At 39.6% G+C, this 20,878-nt stretch overlaps 1 protein-coding gene across 1 annotated transcript; it reads left to right on the forward strand.

Moving 5' to 3' along the window:
- Positions 1–784: 784 nt before the first annotated feature.
- Positions 785–15,622, forward strand: LOC107194765 (sex peptide receptor-like). The gene is made up of 4 exons (XM_015584457.1): positions 785–1,392; positions 13,551–13,659; positions 14,348–14,532; positions 15,220–15,622. The coding sequence occupies exons 1-4, from the start codon at positions 785–787 to the stop codon at positions 15,620–15,622; spliced, it is 1,305 nt and encodes a 434-aa protein (XP_015439943.1).
- Positions 15,623–20,878: the final 5,256 nt, after the last annotated feature.

Below are 20,878 nucleotides of genomic sequence, written 5' to 3' on the forward strand. Positions count from 1 at the left end.
ACCACAAGGAGGAAGATCGTCCGGGCGGGGGACCAGGGATCTAGAATGATTCCAGGGAGGAACATAATGGATTCTGTAGAGTGAACCTGCCGCCAAGAGGGAATGCAGATTGCTGGATTAGCCTGGAGGAAGGGGACGAAACAACGAACGATCTAGGAGGACCCAATAGCCACGTGTGGCGGACGAAACGTCAGGATCCAGCGAAGGTCGACGATTTCTTAGCTGGGCCAAGTGCACGGATACCTCCAAGAAACTTTTCTGAGCAAGGATCCTTCGTCGAGGTTGCGGGGAAAGTTCTCAAGGACCAGTCATCCAGTCACGTAGCTTCTAAAGGATACTACGAGCCTTGGAGGAATGCATCCCCAGCGCGTCGTAAGCTGGACGCCTTTCCACACGGCGTAAACTCCGTCAACGGGACATACGATCCAACAGAACCGGCAGTACAGCCGTGGCAGTTCGAGAACGGCTAACAGCACAGCCGGGAATAATAAAAGGAAGGCTCGACCGCGAGGAAGATCTATGGGACACTTCTAAACCGAGCCGACTAGTCAGTGCACCTGGTCAAGTATAGAATAGTGTGATTCACCTTTTTTCGGGATCTTCCTGAGTGAAGAATGACAAAGTTTTGCCCAATTTTCCGAAGAAGCTACTTAAACACAAGTTTACCTAATTAAGTCGTGTCAGATATCCATAAATTAAATCTGGACTGAAAAGGATTCGGTCCAAGGAATCACGAGGATCGAACTCCAGCGAGCAATATGCAACCACCATACCCCAGAATGCAATGCTCCGTCACGTACGCTACGAGAATACCTGGCGTCATCTGCAACTGAACGCAACCCTGCTTCACCTTAAATCCTTGATCCGTCGTGTGAGCACCATGAATCGTTTAGACAACTACACCGACCTGTTCCTAAACTTCAACATCACCGTCGACGACCTCGACTACGTGAACACCTTCAATATTGAGAATCTGACCAGCCAGAAGACGAGCACGACGACGAACAGCGAGCCGACCGGTTGCTACTGCAACGGGATAGTCCGGGACCTGGCGGTTAAGTACAAGGATCATTATCACGGTTACGTGGCGCTGATTGTCTGCCTGTTTGGAACCCTCGCGAACATGCTGAACATTATCGTGCTGACCAGGAAAAATATGGTCACCGCTCCTATAAACCGTATACTGACCGGTCTCGCGGCTGCGGACATGCTGGTCATGCTCGAGTACATACCATTCGCGATTTATAAATACATGGTGCTGCCACAGAGAAAGAAATTTCCTTACGGCTGGGCGGTCTTCGTCCTATGCCACATGCACTTCACGCAGACCCTACACACGATCAGCATCGCGATCACGCTCACGCTGGCCATCTGGAGGTACATCGCGATCAGGTGAGTGGTGAATTCCTTCGATGAACATTGTAAAGTAAGAATTTATTGGTGAAGATACCGAGTCGCAAGTGTCGTAGCTTCTATCGTGGAGAAAGAGTATTTACTTTTTAATGAATCGTGTATACAGAGTGTAACAAAAATGTTGGAAGAACCTGAAATGGAACATTCGTCAGGTGATTTGGAACAACTTTTTCCTTAGCGAAAAAGTTCTCCGAGGCTTTGTTAACGAGGTATTAACGGAAAACCCCGACCAATCAGAGCGCGAGTCTGTCGGCCGAGTTCCCGCGGTAATGTTGGCTACCAATCGCAGCGCGTAGCCAAGGTTACCGCGGGAACTCGGCCGACAGACTCGCGCTGTGATTCGTCGGGATTTTTCGTTAATATCTCGTTAACAAAGCCTCGGATAAGATTTTTGCTAAGGAAAAACTTGTTTCAAATCACCTCACGAGTGTCCTATTTCCGAGTCCTCCAACATTTTTATTACACCCTGTATAATTAACCGTGACCTCTCACACAACCGAGTATACACAAGTATATTTGCATTCAAAGCGTCAGCGAGTCGCTACGGTAACAAGAGAATAATAAAGTCGTTAAACATCGGAAGCCGCCGCTGCGGAGATTAGACTGTGTCGAGGCTGAATTCGATCCACGGGCTCAAGGAGCGTAATTGGATTTTCGGTCTCTGTGACAGTCGAGTTACAGCGAATTACAGCGGGTTAGCTCGATATATCGATTATTCGGCCAATTTCAGCAACGACCCGAAAAGCTGACCGTCTCCCCCCCCCCCCGAAAAAGAAAAACGATCCCGTGGTCCGAGAACTGGTTCACCAAGTGTGGCGACACTCGGTGGGTCTTAATTACGGGTTTTCGCCGGCCCAGCGACGTGTTCCATGACGATATTAAACATGTGCCCCTTCACAAAAGATGAACGAGTTGAGAACTATACGCGGACGATGGACCAGCCTGTAATAAAGTGGCCCCCGGCTGGTAATGAAACCCTGGGCGTCTCAGCCATTGATTAACCGTGGCAATTTCGTAAGAGATTTCGGTCGGTTTAGGACGATCCTTTGACCGGAGGTACGGAGGGATTCGTTGTCTACGAGCGACCGGGTACGGATCAGGTGTTGGATTAAACCCCCTCGACTGTGCACAGACGTCGAAGGATTATTGTTCTGTTTTATATGGACCTCACGTCATCGAAGATACCGTATTAATAAACGAATACTGACAGTACTAATGATACGTCTTTGTTGCACTCAAGGTACATACGTTTTCACGTGACAGTAAGGCGTGGCTTTTGTTGTCGTGACATTGCATGATAATGTAAACCAATGTCACGATAATGCGACATCTAATTCAGTTTTCATGATGACAAAAGTCACGAAACTTAGTGTCGTGACTAGACTGCGGATTTTTATGCAGTATAATATTTTCTAATGTAATTCATAATGACAAGAACGAACTTTTAAAATTTTATTCATCCCTCCAATGAGCCTTACACGCTTCCCAATTAAACGCCAGCTTCAATTTCGTAAATAAAACATGAAATGGTTCGTATAAGTTCGCGAGCTATGTAAAAGGAATTTCTTAACCTCAAACGACCGCACTTCTTCGGAACCCTCCTCTCACAGGATCACATTTAAGGCCGTGCAATATTCCATTTTAATACGACGTCCTTTCATTTCGTTACGGTCTTCCTCCCCTCTTTATACCGTGGTCGAAATTGAGGGTCGATTACCATTTTCTTTTTTTTTTAAAACGACTATAGAGATTATTTCCACGAGAAGCCACGAGAGACCGCGACCGGTACGAATTTTCGCAACGACGCAGAGAGGAAAGAATAATGAAAGCATAGCGACGAATGGAAAATTCGGTTATGGAACAAAATCTAGGGCGAAAAAGTAACATTTTTCAACAAATATTTTGCCGAAAGCCAATTTATATTCGACAATGACCGCGATATAATAGGACTCCGGACGCGAGGCGTTAGATCGAATGGCGAATATCGGCGGTTTCATTGTATTCCCCCACCCCCTGTCCGCCATTACAAAAAGAAAACACAGCATCCATGGTCCCGGCGAGATACAAAAAGCTGGTAATATCGATAACCGATATTTCCGCTCAGAATTTGTCATCGTCGACCGGGAGTCTATAGCACCTTGTAATTAACGCAATTCAAACATTTTTTTTTTAAATGATACATGTACTTAGCTTTCAATGATCGACAGAGAATGTATTCATTTGAAAATGTTGAGATCAGGCAATTTCGAAGAAGAATAGATTTAAATAAATTCACCTGTTTGTTCACGCGAAAATAACACAACCCTTTGATTAGTGAATATAAATAAACATAAGGTAATCTCTGAATTATTAAAGAGAGAAAGTACTCTTTATAGTTTAAACTCGTCAGATAGCACATGACGCCTTAAAGACGGCTTAAAGGCGCCTTAGACCTAAAATAACCGTAAAATGGACGTCTTCGAGGCGTCATGTGTTATCTGGGTGTATATTAAATTTATTAAATACATCGAAATTTACTAAATACGTGCAAGCTTGTTGCTCGGAATCCCCTTCAGCGATGGCAAATTAGCGTTAAATTCCACCATAGCGAAAAGGGTTAAGAAAGACGAAAATCTCCACCCCAGGCCCTTCTTCCTTTCTAATTCCACTCGAGAAGAATCCCTTCGTTCCGTTTCGTTCCATTTCAGGTGAGACCAGTTAAAGGCCATGGGAAATTCAATGGTCGATTTAACAGGTTTTCGCGGTTATCGAGCAACCAGAACGAAATTACGTACCACCAGAGAGACAATATTATTCTCGTTCGTGAGAACAACAAACACGAGGGGGACTCGTGTTCGTTGAATCTGCGACACGTGTTTTCTTGTTGCTGAATGCGCTGACGGTTCTTGTTTATCGAATTTTACCCATGTCAATATGTATGAGGTGTGGTGAAGCTTTGGGAATATTCCAGGGATCGAAAAAGTTACGAAACTTATTTTCAACAGGTTCTATTTAAAACATAGACAGTGGAACTTTTTTTTTAAAAAAAACCGTTTTATATTATAACTAGAGAACAGATAAGAAAAATGTATTTGAAAATAAAAGTTTTAATTTGGCTAGGATTTAAAAAATGTAAAAATTAAAGATTTTCTTTAACAGGAACAAATTTTTTTGTTCATCGATATTAAACAAATTCGTTATCATTGTAACCAAATAGTGAATTCTGTGCAATGAATAGTACTATAACAATATTAAATAATTATATTACAAATGAGTCATTTTAATGAAAGTCTACCGAATACTTTTCGGAAGACAAGAAAAGGAACGAAAAGAAATCTGCAATCGTGTGACATTTACGAAACGGATAGACACGTCCTCTTTATACATGCAACCGGAAATAGAAAGATAAGAGGTTTCCCTGACGCAGCAGCAGCGGTCTGAAATAAACACGTACGCAAAGTTCGGATCCGAGTAAGATTATCCCCCGTTGTTTCCGTGTATTATTCACCCTCGAACAATCCATTTATACATGATAAAAGTAATATGAAACAAAGGTGTGTGAATGAACTGTCTGTGAAAGTGTGTAAATGGATGGAACCCTAGTGACATAAAATATTGGTTAAATATTTTTTTTCAAACATTGAAACCATAAATTTAAGTCACACTTTTTAATATGACAAAAATATTGAATCCAAATATTAATGTAAAAAAAATGTATAAGTGTAACAAAACCGTATAAATAGTTTCTGAAATCAAATAGACGAAATGTAAGTTTAAATAAAATGCAAAAAAAAAATCGAACATTCTTCTGTTTCGAAAAGAGGGGTAGCCTCTTAATCCGTATATCAAACAGAAACAGTTTCGTTCTTTGTTCCCTATCCCCGTTGGACAACCGAACGGGCCGTGAAACGAAACGCGCGTCGATAGTTTTGGGCTTCGGCAAACACAAGTGCCGATCGTAAATTCGATTGGAAAGTAGAGAGTATTTTTCGGAGAACAATCTCTCGGCCTTACATTCAAGCAACGGATGCTGTATCGAATGGAAACACCGTTCGACGCAAAAAACGAGGAACGAATTGGAATTCGAGAGTCGCCATTCAAACGAAACTACAAAAAAAGGGTGAGGGATGGGATGGTTTTCTTTCACCATTTCCCTCCACCAGCGTTTCCAATTTAGCGTGATTTTTTCGTTACTTTCCGTCTAAACAATTTCTTCTGTGCTCGATCAGTCAGTTTGTAGTTCGACGTTCACGGTCCAACTTCATTGGCAAACTTCGGATCGTTCGAGAATCTCGATACTATTTTTAATCATGTAAGAGTTCTGCTGTCGCAGAAATTGATTTTTATTATTTATTTATGCAACAATCGACAAAAAAAACTTATTAGATATAAAGTTTAAACCACCGTTTATAATTCAATTTATATAAAATTATTTGTAAAAACATTTTAACTTAATAATAGTTGATTTAGAATTAACTTTTATCGTCATAAACTTACTTTATACTAAACTGATCAGAAATTTGGTTCTGAATAAGAACTGGGTCCTTAACGGTAAATCCAACGTCCAACGGTTAACGGAGTATAAATTCGTCGGGCCACGAGTTTGCGATCCTTTGAACGTCCGGAAACGAGGAAACGTTAAATAGCGTATGAACGTGAGTATTTAACGGTGACCCGACGTCGGAACGGGAATTTCCGAAAATGGGATTATGTATCAGTACAAAGTGATTCCTTATCAAAAAATAAGAACAAAATATGGAATAAAAATTTTTTCATTTAAGGCTTAATTTTCGAGAAAATCGACTTCGAAAATTAATCTGAAACACGTGTACAATTCACCATAGCAGTAAGTAGAAACGAAATGCAATGAACAGACTACTGCTAGCCCAGTGGGGCTTCCACGTGCCCTGATTGGTCGGGGTTTTTCGTTAATATCTCGTTAACAAAGCCTCGGATAATATTTTTGCTTAGGAAAAACTTGTTTCAAATCGCCTCACGAGTGACCTATTTCAGGGACCTGCAACACTTTTGTTACATCCTGTATAGTAGCCACGCGAAAAATACGATTTGAATTTCACGCAGTGAATATGTACATATGTATATGTATGTATGTACTGTGGACCGGAGGGAGCCTCGAGATACGAAGCAGCGTGATATTTGTTGATTCCGGGGCAGTGTGGAATTAATTCGTAACCAGGGGAGAGAATGCTTTTATAATCTTTGCGAGCGATGATAGTTGAAATTATAGAATTATAAACGGTATTCGCAGAATTCATGCGATTCAAGAGCCGATCGATGATGCGCGAGAGATTTGAATATGTGTATAATTTACAAACTGTTTAAAGAACACGTGGAACACATTTAATTAAGAATATAATATTCAACTCGAAACAAAACGGGCAATTTTATTACGATAAGACTTAATTAAAACTGTAATTTACCTCGAAATAACTACTGTTTATCCAGTCCAATATTTGTACAACATGGTTAAATAGCGTGTTAAATACGTCGATCGAACCGTTTAGTAGAAGGAGCTTCACGGATTAATTTGCGTGTCCCATCGATCGTTGGAATAAGTAAACGAACACAACTGGGTAGAATTAAATCTGGGGATTCGGTCGAATCAGAGAAAATCGATGGAGAAATTGCGGACGCTACATTGTACGGGGAAGAGTAGATAGTCCTGAACGCTTAAATAAACTACAAATATAATAATTGTATAAATTAATATTTATATTAATATAATAAACTAATATTTGTATATTTGAATATTATACATAAACTGTAATGAAATTACTCTTTCAGAAAACAAACATGGGGACTTTCTGATCCATTACAAATAATATTTATAATAATAATAAATTAATATTTATATTAATATTATAAACTGATATTTATATATTTCAGTATAATTCTGATACATTAAAAATAAAAAAATAGACGACATTTCTTAAATAATTTAAGAAAAAATATCGAGAAAGTGTAGCCTCTGTAAAATTATTTCTGAAAAATTTCTTTGGAACATGTAACAAATTAAAGACTGAAAACTTTTGTTTAAAACACTTTTTTGTCAGATCACCGGAAGTGTTTGAAAAATCGTGGTAAGCGTTACGTGGGATATTTATAATAATCTATATCCGTTTGGACTTTCCGAAAGAGCACTTTCATGCGCAAAGAGTGACCACGTATCGTTACTCTGCGATAACGTCATCATATTCCACTGTTAAAACAAGTGTTCTTTCCATTCAAAAGACCATCGTTCGCACGTAACGTTCCATAAATCCCAAGGGAACGGTTCCATACGACAACCCAAAACGAACAAGGCGAACAACAGTCTAGCCGGGAAAGTAGAACCGTTTTTTCCCGTGCTGTGTACCATTATCCCGTAAGGAAATTCCCCTTTAACGATGGAGCAGTTCCCGTGACTTTCTTGACGGTGCAGGACCATTTACTCGCGCAAATAAGGCATCTGCATAACGTTCCGTAAAAAAACCAACGACCCCCCTCCCCATTTCCCGTCGTTGAGACGCTGGGGAAGAGAATTTCTGGAACAGGTAGGTACTCACGGGAAGCCGAGAAATTAAATCACCCGTGAACTTCTTAGAAGTTCTTTCGAATTTCACGGAGAGGATCGAGACACGCTCAATGGTGGCAAATAGATGTCGTCTAAATATGACTGGTCCATTCGGGGGCTCTGAGTGCATCCGGTACCTTGATCACTTAAAAGCATCCAGCGCCCCGATGCTTTTACCGTCTAACGATAGAATGTGTTCTCACACGTTTTCTGTCTTTACAGGGTCATTCAACGCGAAATCGGACATATTTTGGAGCACCATTTCGGATTTTGTTGAAATCTAGATATGTTATAGTCTTTAGCGATATATAAATGTATCTCGAAGGATTTTTGAAAATTATTAGAAATTGTTGATTTTACAGCTGTTTGAAATTTAGGATCAACGTTTTTTCAATAAGTCATAACTATTGAACTAACAAACTGATCAAAATGAGCTTTGCGAGTACTTACAGTGGAGACATAAGAGTAACAAATAAAAATTATTTCAGTTAAAAAAAGAGATTTTTTAAACATTTATTTTGCAATTGTTTTAAATAAATGCCTTGTTTTTATACCGGGGAACTATTTAAAAATTTGAAAAAAATGAGGATATAGCCCTATTTATTTTTAAAAATATGGACACTTTAAAATTGACCGTACGCTCGATTTGAACTACCGTTTTTCAAGCACTTCAAAACCACAGAAAGAACGTTCACACATCAGACTGTAGCGTCGTCATACATATGTATATATTATACAAACAAAATTTTTATTTACTGTGTATAGTATTAATAACCATTACCCAAAAGTACTAGTCAGAATTTGTATTCAATTCCCTTCTGATTAATTCCCAAAGAAAAGTTACCTTTTTTACCAAATCTAATTGCCTAGTCCTCTTAACCTATGGTTCCGAATTCTTCCGAAGTATTCCGGTCACTTTAAAACTATCAGCAACTTTCAGTAATATACTTACGAGCAGTTTCAAATTGTTTCAGTTTTACAAAGTAATGAAAGCTCTTGGTTTAAGGATACTGCTTTAAATGGGCCTTTGAATATCGTACCAGGCCCCCCAGGGTAGGTACCTACCCGTTCCTGAGATCTCTTATTTCATCGTGCGAAAAACTCCTTTCGTTCACGTGGAATTCATCCAAAGTTCGCGGTCCTACAAGAATTTCCGAAGTTTCACAATCTTGTTAGCCACGTTTACTAGACCACTGGTTCGCATCCCCGACGAAGGGGGTGAGGGTAGACAAGAAACTTGCCCTCCAAGCCGAACTAGTTTCACCAGAGACACGGATAAAGATCAAATTTCGCTGGACCAGGTCATCCTTTGACGATTGGTCAATGTTGTATTTATTCGTGGTTCAGAGGAGAATCAAATAAACACATATACAACTAATACTGTATAGTTTACTAAATAATAATGCAGTGGTGGGGATAACACATGGACAATAATCGTGTAGAACAAGCCAGACAATAATCGACGTGTATCTGTATTGTTATAGTGATACACCACTGGGTGTACTAAGGTACGTGCCATTTGAAGCATTCACAGTCTCTGGCTAAATACACCACGAATGATAATAGCACTTACACAAAATGCACAAAAAAAAGAAAAAGAATAGAAAATTAATGCAGGACACGTTTTTGCGTGGGATTGGATAGAACCGTTCGATTAATCGTTCCAGATCAACACCACGCTCGGTCGAGGCTCGCGTAAAATCAATTTGATTTCCGCTTTTAATTCCGACACGAGCTGTCGATAGCGACGCGACTAGCCGGCTCGTTTAATATTACACGAGTGTTTCGGAAAGTCTGCGTTATTAAATTTCGTCGATCGATCGAACGATTGGACGGGTGACACGCGTTCTGAAATCGGATTTTCCGTGGATCTGACGAAAATCGTCGCCGTTTTTACGGAAACTGCCTCAGGAGAGTGACAATAGGTACAATCGGTTGGAATGGACGAATTTAATCGGGGCATCGATAACGAAGAACGGGGCAATATTTCGATGAAGTGCTTGTTAGTTAAAATTGTTTGAATATTTGTGCAAGTAACAGTCGATCGTTACGAATAACGCATTTAAAGAAGCTTCGTACATTTGCAGAACAAAGGACGATATTCTCTCGAATTCTTCATGAAACGTTGATAAAGGATCGTGGTAAATTAATTTTTCATTACAATTAAAACGTACTTGACCTGGTTTGCATTTAAAATTCATACAAGCTCGCCGCCATTTTATTTGCATACGTATGTACACATCGGTACAGGAATATTCCTTCGTTTTAAGGTTCTTTCCAGAACGAAAGAATTTTTCAATCGAACATTATACATGTGTTTCGCAGAAATATTTCCTACTTTCGTAAGCTGACCTTTGTTGCCAACAAGATGGCGGCCAACACCTAACCCCCTCATTCAGTTAACGTACACATGTATGCACAATATTGATTTGCTATCTGACATTTCATCGTTATTTGATTGTCAATAAGTCACTCTTATTAAATTCCACGTTCCATTAATCCAGAGAATACTTGTCCAATACTGCGATAAAAGCAAACTTTATGTTCGATTTCGGTATATTTACCAAATTCCCACCTAGTCTTGCGATAACGAAAGGGCAAACCGAACCCTCCCCGTTTACCACTTCTGTTAACTGTAGGCGTAGGATTTCCGTTCAGCAGAGCGATCCATTCTGTCATTAGACTAAGGAATAATATTCTTTCGTTCGTTAATTTCGTAACCTCCCCCAGCGAAATGTCTCGCCGTTTGTTATGGAAATCCCATTGTAACGGAGTCCCTCTTATTATTATTCTTTGGTTGCGGCGGGTTCGCGACGTTACCCGACTTACAGCGTTTTCAAAGGACGAGAATGTTTCCTAAGTACCTACCTAATTGAAACGCGGAACAAAGTGAGTTTCACGTAAATTGAAATTAATTTAAATATATATCCGTACATGCAATATAAACGAGGAATCAAGGGATTACATATTTCCAGCGTAACGATGTCATATACGAATAACAGAAATCTTGTTTCTTCTAATTAATAATTATCGTGAATAAACGTTCGCGAATTGTTCGGAAATTCGACTCTAGAGTTTCCACTGTTGACAAAGAGAATCATCTCTGGTTTCCAAATGATTCATCCAACAGATCCTGACGGACTATTCGCCCCGAATTATGCGCGCGCACCCGACTAAAAACGCTAGATCCAATTTCACAATGCTTCGTTAAACGATACGCGAGGCCGGGATCAAGTTGACAAAATTAACAATTCTGTGTCGGTTAATTTATTGGGCAGGAGACGAATCAGGTCCACATTAAAATTTTTTGGGCCCTGGGGCAATCGAACCTTCTAGGGCCCCATAATTGAAAATGGAGGGTGGGGGCGCAAATAACATAAATCTTAAAAAATTGAAATTTATTCTAAATGAAATTAAATAACATTTAATCAAAATGAAATGGAAGATTTAGAAGGGGGCACCCCTAGAAAATTGGGCCCGAGGCTACAGCCCCCTCAGCCTCGCCCCTTAATCCGGCGCTGGGACAAATAATGGGTGAAGAATTTTTTGTTCGTACTTGACAACGCTCCAAAAATGAAAATTTAAGGAGATATTTCTCAAAAACGTGCCACAGAATAGATAAGTACCCCATTTATCGTTTCTCTTTTTCTCGGGACGATCGAATCGTGGCTTCGTATCGAGGCCATTTTAAATTTCAATAATTTGCACAAACAGAATCCGTGGCGCACGGAACGAGAGGAATGAAATGAATAAATCGATAGAATATCCACTGCGCTTGGCGGAATATAATCAGGACTTTGCTTTTTGTTCGATTACGAATAAATACCTCTTTTCCGCGTGGTACAGAATATGTTACATACATTTTGAATTGCATTCACAACGGACAGAGTTGTCTGAAAATCACTGTGTTTAATAAGATATTCAATGAATTTCCATACAAACAGAATGAAAAAGTGTCCGTTGCAACCCCATTTATTTAAACCAATCCGTACATCCCAATAATCGCACTAACCGTAGAAAAAATTCTAATCCTCTTATTCTCTACTTTTATCGTTGATCACACATTTTAAATACAGACTCCTCTCGATTATTGTCCTGAATTCGGGTCCACGTCAGGACAATAATCTTATAGGAAGAAATGCTTCAGACCCTCGTAAAATTGTTTTTTTTTCTGTTACATGCACTAATTTCTCATTTTTTTTTGTCTCAAGCACTGATCATCGTCCAGTTAGGTAGCGATAGCCGAAAATTTATTGGTTGCTACATTTCAAGCGCTCTACGCGATAAAAACGGAGCGACGAGCCGCGCCATTCTTCACTCGAAATTTCCAGCACATTGTGCTGTAACAAACTTCCACCGGGGGAAGACACAAAGGAAGTATGTCCTGTGTATCGCTCGTCAAGAAGACGGTCTTGATAACACGAGCACATAACGCACATGGCGGTTCGAGGAGTTCCGGCGAAGGAAAATTAAAATACAGAAGGAAAAGATGAAACGAAATGGAATTGTGTATACGTGAAACCGGAGAGAATACAGAACCCTTTCCCAGTTTAATTAACTCGACGAAGCCAGAATTTGTTTCGCGATTTTGTTCGGAATAATATTTTCTCTACTATGGCGGATGCACCAGTAAATTAAGTAAATTGAGTTATTAAAATAAGGAAATGATTAAATATTGATTCTTTTCTAAAACAATTTTCGTGCCACTACATAGAAATTCATTTAACGGTGAAATCCATATTTTTTTCATTTTAAGTTAATTAATTACAGTTTTTCAATTTCTCGAATTGACATCTATACGTTATACATTCAGTAAATTCCCGATAAATGCTGGGAAAGATCTCTACGTTGAATACTTCTACGTCATATCGTTTCCGTAAAACTCGTCACTTCATTTGACGGAACTTTACAGGAGATCAATAAAACACTTTAGAATGAATTGAACTTATTAAATTGCAAAAAATAAGTGAGTTTTTTTTAACTTTATTTAATTTACAGAAGTTGCGGAAATATTTAGGAAAATGTATTTATTTTGAGTGCTTTGAGTGACACTAAAATGCAAAATTAGCCCAAAAGGGAAATTACGATGTTTACTTATTAAGGTCACGTTATGTACCTATTAGTTCGGTTGAATTGTTACAAATTACCCTCGTTAATTTGTGAGCCAGTGGCGTCGAAAAAAACACGGAGATCGTGGCCTGACTGGCAGCTACTTTTCTCTTGTATATTCGAGGAAAAATAGAAGTTTAATCTGGCCGCAATCAGCCCGAACAATTCTCTTCCAGAGAGCCCGCGATTGCAACCGTTTTGCTTCTATGTTCCTACTTCTGTGCGTTCATCTCGAGTAAAATGGACACGGCGAAATGAAAAACCGTGACACGGAAATACACGCTACTTTCCTTCGTAGTCGATACTCGAAAACAGCAAATACTGTGAAGATACTTGGGTCAAAAAAATTCAACAAAAATTTAAACAAATTTTTGAGGTAACATGAGCTTTAGACGACATTGACGTCGAGGTAGATTTTGGCTTTTAGCTATCGTAAATGAAAGGGGAAACTGAGAATATTTTTTTGTTGACGCAGATTTCCGCAGAACAACTCATGGTGTACACCAGCACGCTGCACATTGGCCCTCTGGACCAGCTTCCTGACGCCCTTCGTCGCCTGCGCGCCCAGCTTCTTCGTGTTCGGCGTAAGTTCACCTTCTGTTAGATGCACCGATAAGTAATCCACTATTACTTCTCCAAAATATCTGTATTCGCTTCTATTGAAATCATTTATTTATATTCCTGACGATTTTCCTGAATCTTACAGCGACTTACAAGATTGTTCACGAGACGTTGTCACTTTCGGTTGACCGAATTATTTACCAAAAATGCAAATTTTCTTTCAAAATTACATAAAAATGATCACGAAAGGCTGATAAAAGTACCAGATAAGAAGAATATACAAGGTGTCCTACCTAACGTGGGCACCTTAAATAATACACTTACTTTTGACTTTCCGAAAAATTATTTTACACATTTTTCCACTGATCCCTCTATCGTAATTGCTCTCTTATTGAAGTCTATTTCCTTAGATTTGTGAATTTTTTTTACTCAAGGTCAAATGAAGGTCACACTACTATAGATCATTGGATAACACAGTGGATTACTTACTGGTACACCTGACATTATACAATTTTCGACATCAACGAACCTATCCAAAAAGGTCCTAACCTCATAAAGCTTCCCCTTTATCCCCCTATTTACTATGCTCAATAATCTCACGTTAAAAAATTCGAAAACCTGTTTGCTCACGAGGAATAGAAAATATTCTGATGAACCACGATATCCAAATCTTGGTCATTGAGCTAAACAGATCGAACTCTTGATCGTTAGATAAGAAAGGAGACGCTGAATGAGAATGGGACCGTGGAAATTGCGTACGTCGTCGATGCGGATTGCTCTCAGCACAAGGACTTCTTCTACCAGCTGAATTTCTGGGTGTTGGGGGTGGTCGTGAAGCTTCTGCCCTGCGTCATTCTCACGGTGATCAGCTGCTGGCTGATAAAAGCCCTTTACAGGTAATATTCGAAGGGTAATTGTCACTCCTGAAATGGAACATAACTTAGAGTCTTGAGCATCTTGTCATCCTTAACGGGATCTTCATTTCCAACACTGATCTAGTGGCGATTATACTACGGTCCAGAAATATTCTCCACTTTGATGAAGAGTCTGTTATCATTCCACGCCATCGGACTCGAATTACAAGCGGACACAGTCAAGCATAAGTCACAGTACTTCCCTGAATAAGTTTAGTGGATCTAACGATCAACAGCCAAGGAACTATTATTAAATAGTTCAATCGCAGTAGCAAATGACACTCATGGAATATAGCAAAAGCTCTAATAGAATAACGTAACAATGTCTTCATTGACCCTGATCCAAAAAGAAATCAACAGGCTTCTTATTAATAAATACTAAAATTTAAAAAATCTAGTACAGACTCCTCTTGATTATCGTCTGGCTTGTTCTACACGATTACTGTCCAGGCGTTGTCCCCACCACTGGGGGTGAAACCTGACAAACAGGTGCTTTGTTGATCCTCGTAAATTCGTTTTTGAAGCAAAAAATAAATTTACGAGGGTCTGAAGCATTTCTCCCTATATGATTATTGTCCCGACACGGACCCAAATCGGGACAATAGTCGAGAGGAGTCTGTGGTCGGCTACAGGTCAATAAAGTGTTAACATTGCCCGACGATGTTCCAGGGCGAAGGGCCGGAAGCAAGCGTTGAAGAGCTACAATCAGTTCACAAGCCCCACAGTCAACGGACTGATCCCACAACGGCCAAGCAAGTCGGACAAAAGGGCGGACAGAACGACGAACATGCTGGTCGCGGTGTTGCTTCTATTCTTGATCACAGAGATTCCCCAGGGTGTCCTTGGCCTTCTGTCCGGCGTCCTAGGGGACTGTTTCTTCCGTAACTGCTACCACAACTTCGGCGAGGTGATGGACATACTAGCGCTTCTGAACGGCGCCATCAACTTCATCCTGTACTGCTCCATGTCCAGGCAGTTTCGCACCACTTTCGGACAACTGTTCAAGCCCCGGATCATGAAGAAATGGCAACCTGCCACGCAACAAACCGACGTGCAGAGCACCTACGTATGATGCAGGCTGAAGGGTCTGGAGACCACGCGTCTTTAGAGGCATGGACCCTTTTAGAGGATGTTCGTACGCAGGACAGTTTGTTTCTATTTAACAGGGTTGTGAAGTGACACTAGCTGATGATCGCGTGGTGCCAAAGAATTATTGATGATCGATGAAACTAGCGTAATTGTCGATAGAAATGGATCCTGTGGCAATGCAATTTCACTGATTTCGTTTTTTACAAAAGTGAAGCTCATCGAGTATAGGACATCTAGTGAATTTTAGTAGAGATCATTGTAATTGCGAGGTGTCAACGGTATTGAAAACTAAATGTAGGAGGAATTAAGTGAACTGTTTGGTATTACACTGTTACCACAAGTAAATGGTATGTAAGAAGGGTTCGTGGAAGAGCCAATATTGTGTCTATGCAAATACTTTTGTAGCTCGTTCAAAGGACACCATCGCGTGTATTGTTCAGACATACAATGTATAGAAACACACAATTGTCAGGAACGCATAGAGCCAATTCGCGAGTACACGGAAGGCAGGAACAACGAAGATTACTTTCCAGGGGAAAATAAACAATAAAGTCCGCCATGGTATCGCCGGGGGCTAATAAACCGCAAGTTTGCGCTCCAAGGGAGACTTAGGATCGATTCGAATCCGTCTAAGTTTCCGGAGCTGTTGCTGCAAATGGCAGACACTGTGTACAGATGAAAGGGAGACTTGATCCTCGGTTAATCTTGCCTCCAACAGAAACACGAGGAAGCTTGGTGTTACATGCTAGAACTTCATCAAAGCTCACGCACGTGTAACCTAAAAGCATAGTACAGTTCTTTTTCTATTCGGATCTTCGAACGAAATTTTCGAATGAAAAACGACAGACCCTCCCATTAAATATATTGTACTACACAGAATTTGTAACGGAGAAATATTTGTCGAATTCTGCTTTTTGTTACATTATCGATGATATTTCTACACGATGACAGAAGTTCTGCGTGTTATAATATCGCGTAAATACGTATATCAGCGACCATAAGGAAAAACGTCGCACACACAATTAACAAAAAATTTTGTTCAGGCAGTAATCGAGCTGTAGAATATAGAATTTATGTATGTACATGTTTATCGGGAAAAGAATCATAAAAAACAATTCTATAATACATGTTCGAAAACATGGATACAATTTAACCGAAGTTCAATGTTCAATTCATACACGTTGGACAAAGCAACGTAATTCCACAATATTTAGAGAATACGACGATTATTCGTATAGTTTCTTTTGTGAGCGCTTTTTATATTTTTACTTTCATTAATCTGCTTATACTGCAATTTATTCTGTATAAAATGAAACGAAGAAAATTGTATTCAATATTTTCATTTTACAAAAAACAGCGCACACTATTACATACGAGTGATACATTAATATGGAACTTGTGCACAGAAGAATATTGTGCAAAGTGGAGGAAATATACATTTATAATTTATATCGTAAAAAGAAAACAATGAAATATTGTTAATAAGAATTGGTGTTCAGAAATTTAAAAGACAATTATCTCGAAAGTGAAAGCACGTGACGTGCGTCGTTTTTCCTAACAACCACAGATATATCGCGATAAATCGTTTCCGATGGATTCCGTCGTACCAAATTATTATTTATTACGCAAACATAAATCGTTCACGCGTCAACAATTTAGGATCTAACGGTTGACACATCGCGAGCGTTTAATGATATTTGCAACGCAAATTTCCAAGGAAATTACACCATCGGAAGTGGACAGGATAGGAAACGACAATCGACTGTTCGTGTCAGCCAGCGAATCCCACGTCGTAAATACACTTGACAACGAATAACGAAGAATTAGATGTAAACAAAAAAAAGAGAGGAAAGCAAGTATTACTCGGAACCCGTGTTAACACACTCAAATATAGATGCAATTAATCAATGTAGAGCCCGAGATCATGCGAAATAATAGGATATGTATCGAGCTAATTATGAAACAAGACGTCTGTAAATAGAAAACGAGCGTGACTGTGGTAATTAATATGACGTCGTTAATCTGTTATATTTTATATAACAAGCGAAAAACGCGATGGAGTTTCAGCGAATGAGCCCAGCTGAAGCTTTATCCGATACCTGTATGTAAGCGTTAACGACGAATTATTTACATATACATTACGAATAAATCTTTCCGTATTAACCGCCATCTTTTATCTAATTACTGACCCCCCTCCTGCTTCGTCGGACATAATAATCCGTTTTCGTTTTGCACAAAGTGTATTCTACTTTCCTAACCTATTTTATCATTTTTATGCACACTGCCCTTTGAACTGTACTTTGGATAATAACCTCTGAAATACACAGTAAGTGACAGCCAAAAGTACTTACCTCCAGCATAAATTATTCTTCCGAAGGAACACATTCCGACGAGTTTTATCCAGCCATCGATTTCCTCCGCGAAGTTATTTCAGCTGTCCCTTTTCCTCTTTAAATACCATCGGTTTTCGTTTTCATCGGTTCGTCGCTTCTTTATCGGGAATTCGCCACCTTGGAAAGACGACACCTTAAAAGTGAACGGGAACCTGAAAGGAAGGCAACGTTGAGAATGTTTGCAGGATTCGATCCTTGCCTCTTCAGTTTTCTTTGGCGAAAAATGTACCGTGAACGATCGAAGGTTAATGGAATTATGTACAGAGTGTCGATGATCGATGGTGAAAAGTCCATCATGTCCGTAGTCACGAACACCAGATCGTTCAAATGCCCATGAAAATCGGCCCAGATGGCGCTCCAGTTAACAGTCTGAAATTAATAGGAAACATAACCTTCAATTCTCTGGCTATTACGCGGAGAACCAATAATGTCGAGGGACCGAGGCATAATCAACGATCGTCCACGCGGTTATACAATTATGCAAACGATCGATTCGTTTGGCGTATGTATATTCATGAATATGCGGACCGCGACGTTCCATAAAAGCTGAAACGTTTTTAGATTCGTCGTGATATGACGAGTTTCTTTTCAAACACACACCGTGATTCAATCTCGTCCGACAAAACTATTTAAACACCCTGATCAAACGAACGTACTTTTTTTTGTGGCCGTTTAATGCTAATTACTTCGATACCAAATTCCTGAATCGATTATACGCACGACCTCTGATCGATTATTTCCTTCGGGCATTTTATATTAACTTCAAGCAATCTATGACTTTCAGATAATCGAATATACTATAAATCAATAAAATCCTGCAATCCATTTATTAATTTGAAGTAATAATCCTTCGACGTACCAGGGTATGTCCTCCGTATTTCCGATCTTTTAATGAGTGAACTATTTCATTTGATCGCCAGGTCAAGTACCTTCGAGCATCCGATTCTTTTAAAGCATTAAAGTGACGTCTCGCTAAATAAAAGGTAAGAAGAACTGTTATATCACGTATATAGATCATAATTAAAAGCAGGGTTACGTAATACCGATCGGAGCAAAGACCCCTTCGATTCTTTCTTTTGTATTCTTCGAAAACCTCAAAGACCTCCGTTTTTCCTCGACAAAGGAAGAATGCTGGAAGCTTCTAGCTGGACCGCGCGTTATGTTCCGGAACGGGCGAATAGTTTTCTCGCTTGGAACGCGGAACCGGAATTCCCGAGGGCCTCTACGCTTTTCCCGCCCACTGATTCGCGTAACTGTCGTCACACCCAGGACTGATATCCAAACCTCGTCGCATGCAAATCGCGGTTAAATATATTCGACGTTATTCCGGCTGGTTTCGACGACTCCGTTGGTTATTTGTGGGCCGCATATAGAGGGTGTCGTTAAATTACCAGTCTGAATTTCGTCGGTGCGCCCATTACGACCCCCATCCATGATGGAAAAATTACCACGTCCACGCGTTACCAGTAGATATCCCCCAAAAAATAGAAGTTATAGTTTTATATTCAGTACAGTGGTTCGTTAAATTTCATAAAAATTTGCAATCGAAATTCCATAGGCATAGGTCATAGACATTTGTTTCCCAAGTGTTAGGTTTTAGTACATATAGTAAAAAGAAAATATCCAAAAGGTTCCATTTCGTGGTAATTTAACGACAGAATATCCACGGATTGGAATTACAAGACTACGATACATGATCTGAAAATCCTTTAACCTATAATCCATCGGAATAAGATGAAAAAATAGAAATACCAACCAATTCCATTTCCCTCGGGTGGTTTGTTTTACGGTTTTTTGTTTTCCATGAAAATAATCCAACTGTTGTCCCGTGTGTGAAACGGAACCATGAATCGATAACGCGCATCCTCTGTTACGTTGAAAGACAATTTGAATTTCACCAATTTCACTGATCGTTTCACCTTCGCCGACGAGAGTGCATCGTTCTGCCGTCTCTCCTAATTAAGTTCCCTTGGAAACAGAGTGAAGCTACACAGGAACCGATGTACACTGTGTTTCGCGCCCTTTCTCCCTTTCAAGGGTTTTAAATTAATTATCCACGTTTCATCCGCCCGGATGAAGTTTAAACGATTCTGATCAGGCGTCCACCTACATAGTTTCGATCGGTGCTTGATGGACGAGTGCCACTTGTGCTCTGTAAACGAATGAAAAATACTAGAGATCTCGATACCAACGAGTGGATACTCTTAATGATAATCGATTAATATGGCAGTATGGCTTCTCTATCTGTGATCATATAAGAAATATTTTTTACATAATTTAAATGGTCTCAAGAAACGTATCGGATGGCGGCAAAAATTTGTTATTAGTATCATTTTCTAATGGTTTTTTCAAAGTTTTTTCATGGTATTGTAGCCGACATTATTATGCATTTATCAATGTATAATAATATGACCTTGAAATGACCTTGAACTCCACAAATTTTAAATTCACTTATATGTATAATTTTGTCTACCGTCCGATTTGTCTCTCGAAACCATTTAAATTACGTAAACAATATTTCTCGGAATCTAATCAGAAATCTAAAATGAAGTTTCTCGATTTCCAGGATACCTCAGAAAATCGAACTTTAAAATTGATTTAGTAACACGCACTCTTCGATGTCAGCTCCACTTACACTGTGTCTGTTACTGATCATTTCCATTCCTGTTAATGTTTATCAACACTGACAGTGACACGGTGTTTGTAACAATAATTTATGTAAAGTGATACGCTGAATGTGATAAATCAATGGAAAAACAGACCGTACCGTACAACCATCCGCGTTAATTACAAGCAAAAACGATCAGCAATAAACGATTCAGTCGCTCGTTTCGATGCAGACGTTT

The sequence above is a fragment of the Dufourea novaeangliae genome, unplaced genomic scaffold (assembly GCF_001272555.1).
Source record: "Dufourea novaeangliae isolate 0120121106 unplaced genomic scaffold, ASM127255v1 scaffold8, whole genome shotgun sequence".
Lineage (NCBI taxonomy): Eukaryota > Metazoa > Arthropoda > Insecta > Hymenoptera > Halictidae > Dufourea > Dufourea novaeangliae.

Coding starts and splice junctions, on each gene's coding strand:
- LOC107194765 (XM_015584457.1), top strand. CDS start 785: ATGCTCCGTCACGTACGCTACGAGAATACCTGGCGTCATCTGCAACTG. Junction 1,393..13,550: donor TGGAGGTACATCGCGATCAG/GTGAGTGGTGAA, acceptor TTGTTGACGCAG/ATTTCCGCAGAACAACTCAT. Junction 14,533..15,219: donor CTGATAAAAGCCCTTTACAG/GTAATATTCGAA, acceptor ACGATGTTCCAG/GGCGAAGGGCCGGAAGCAAG.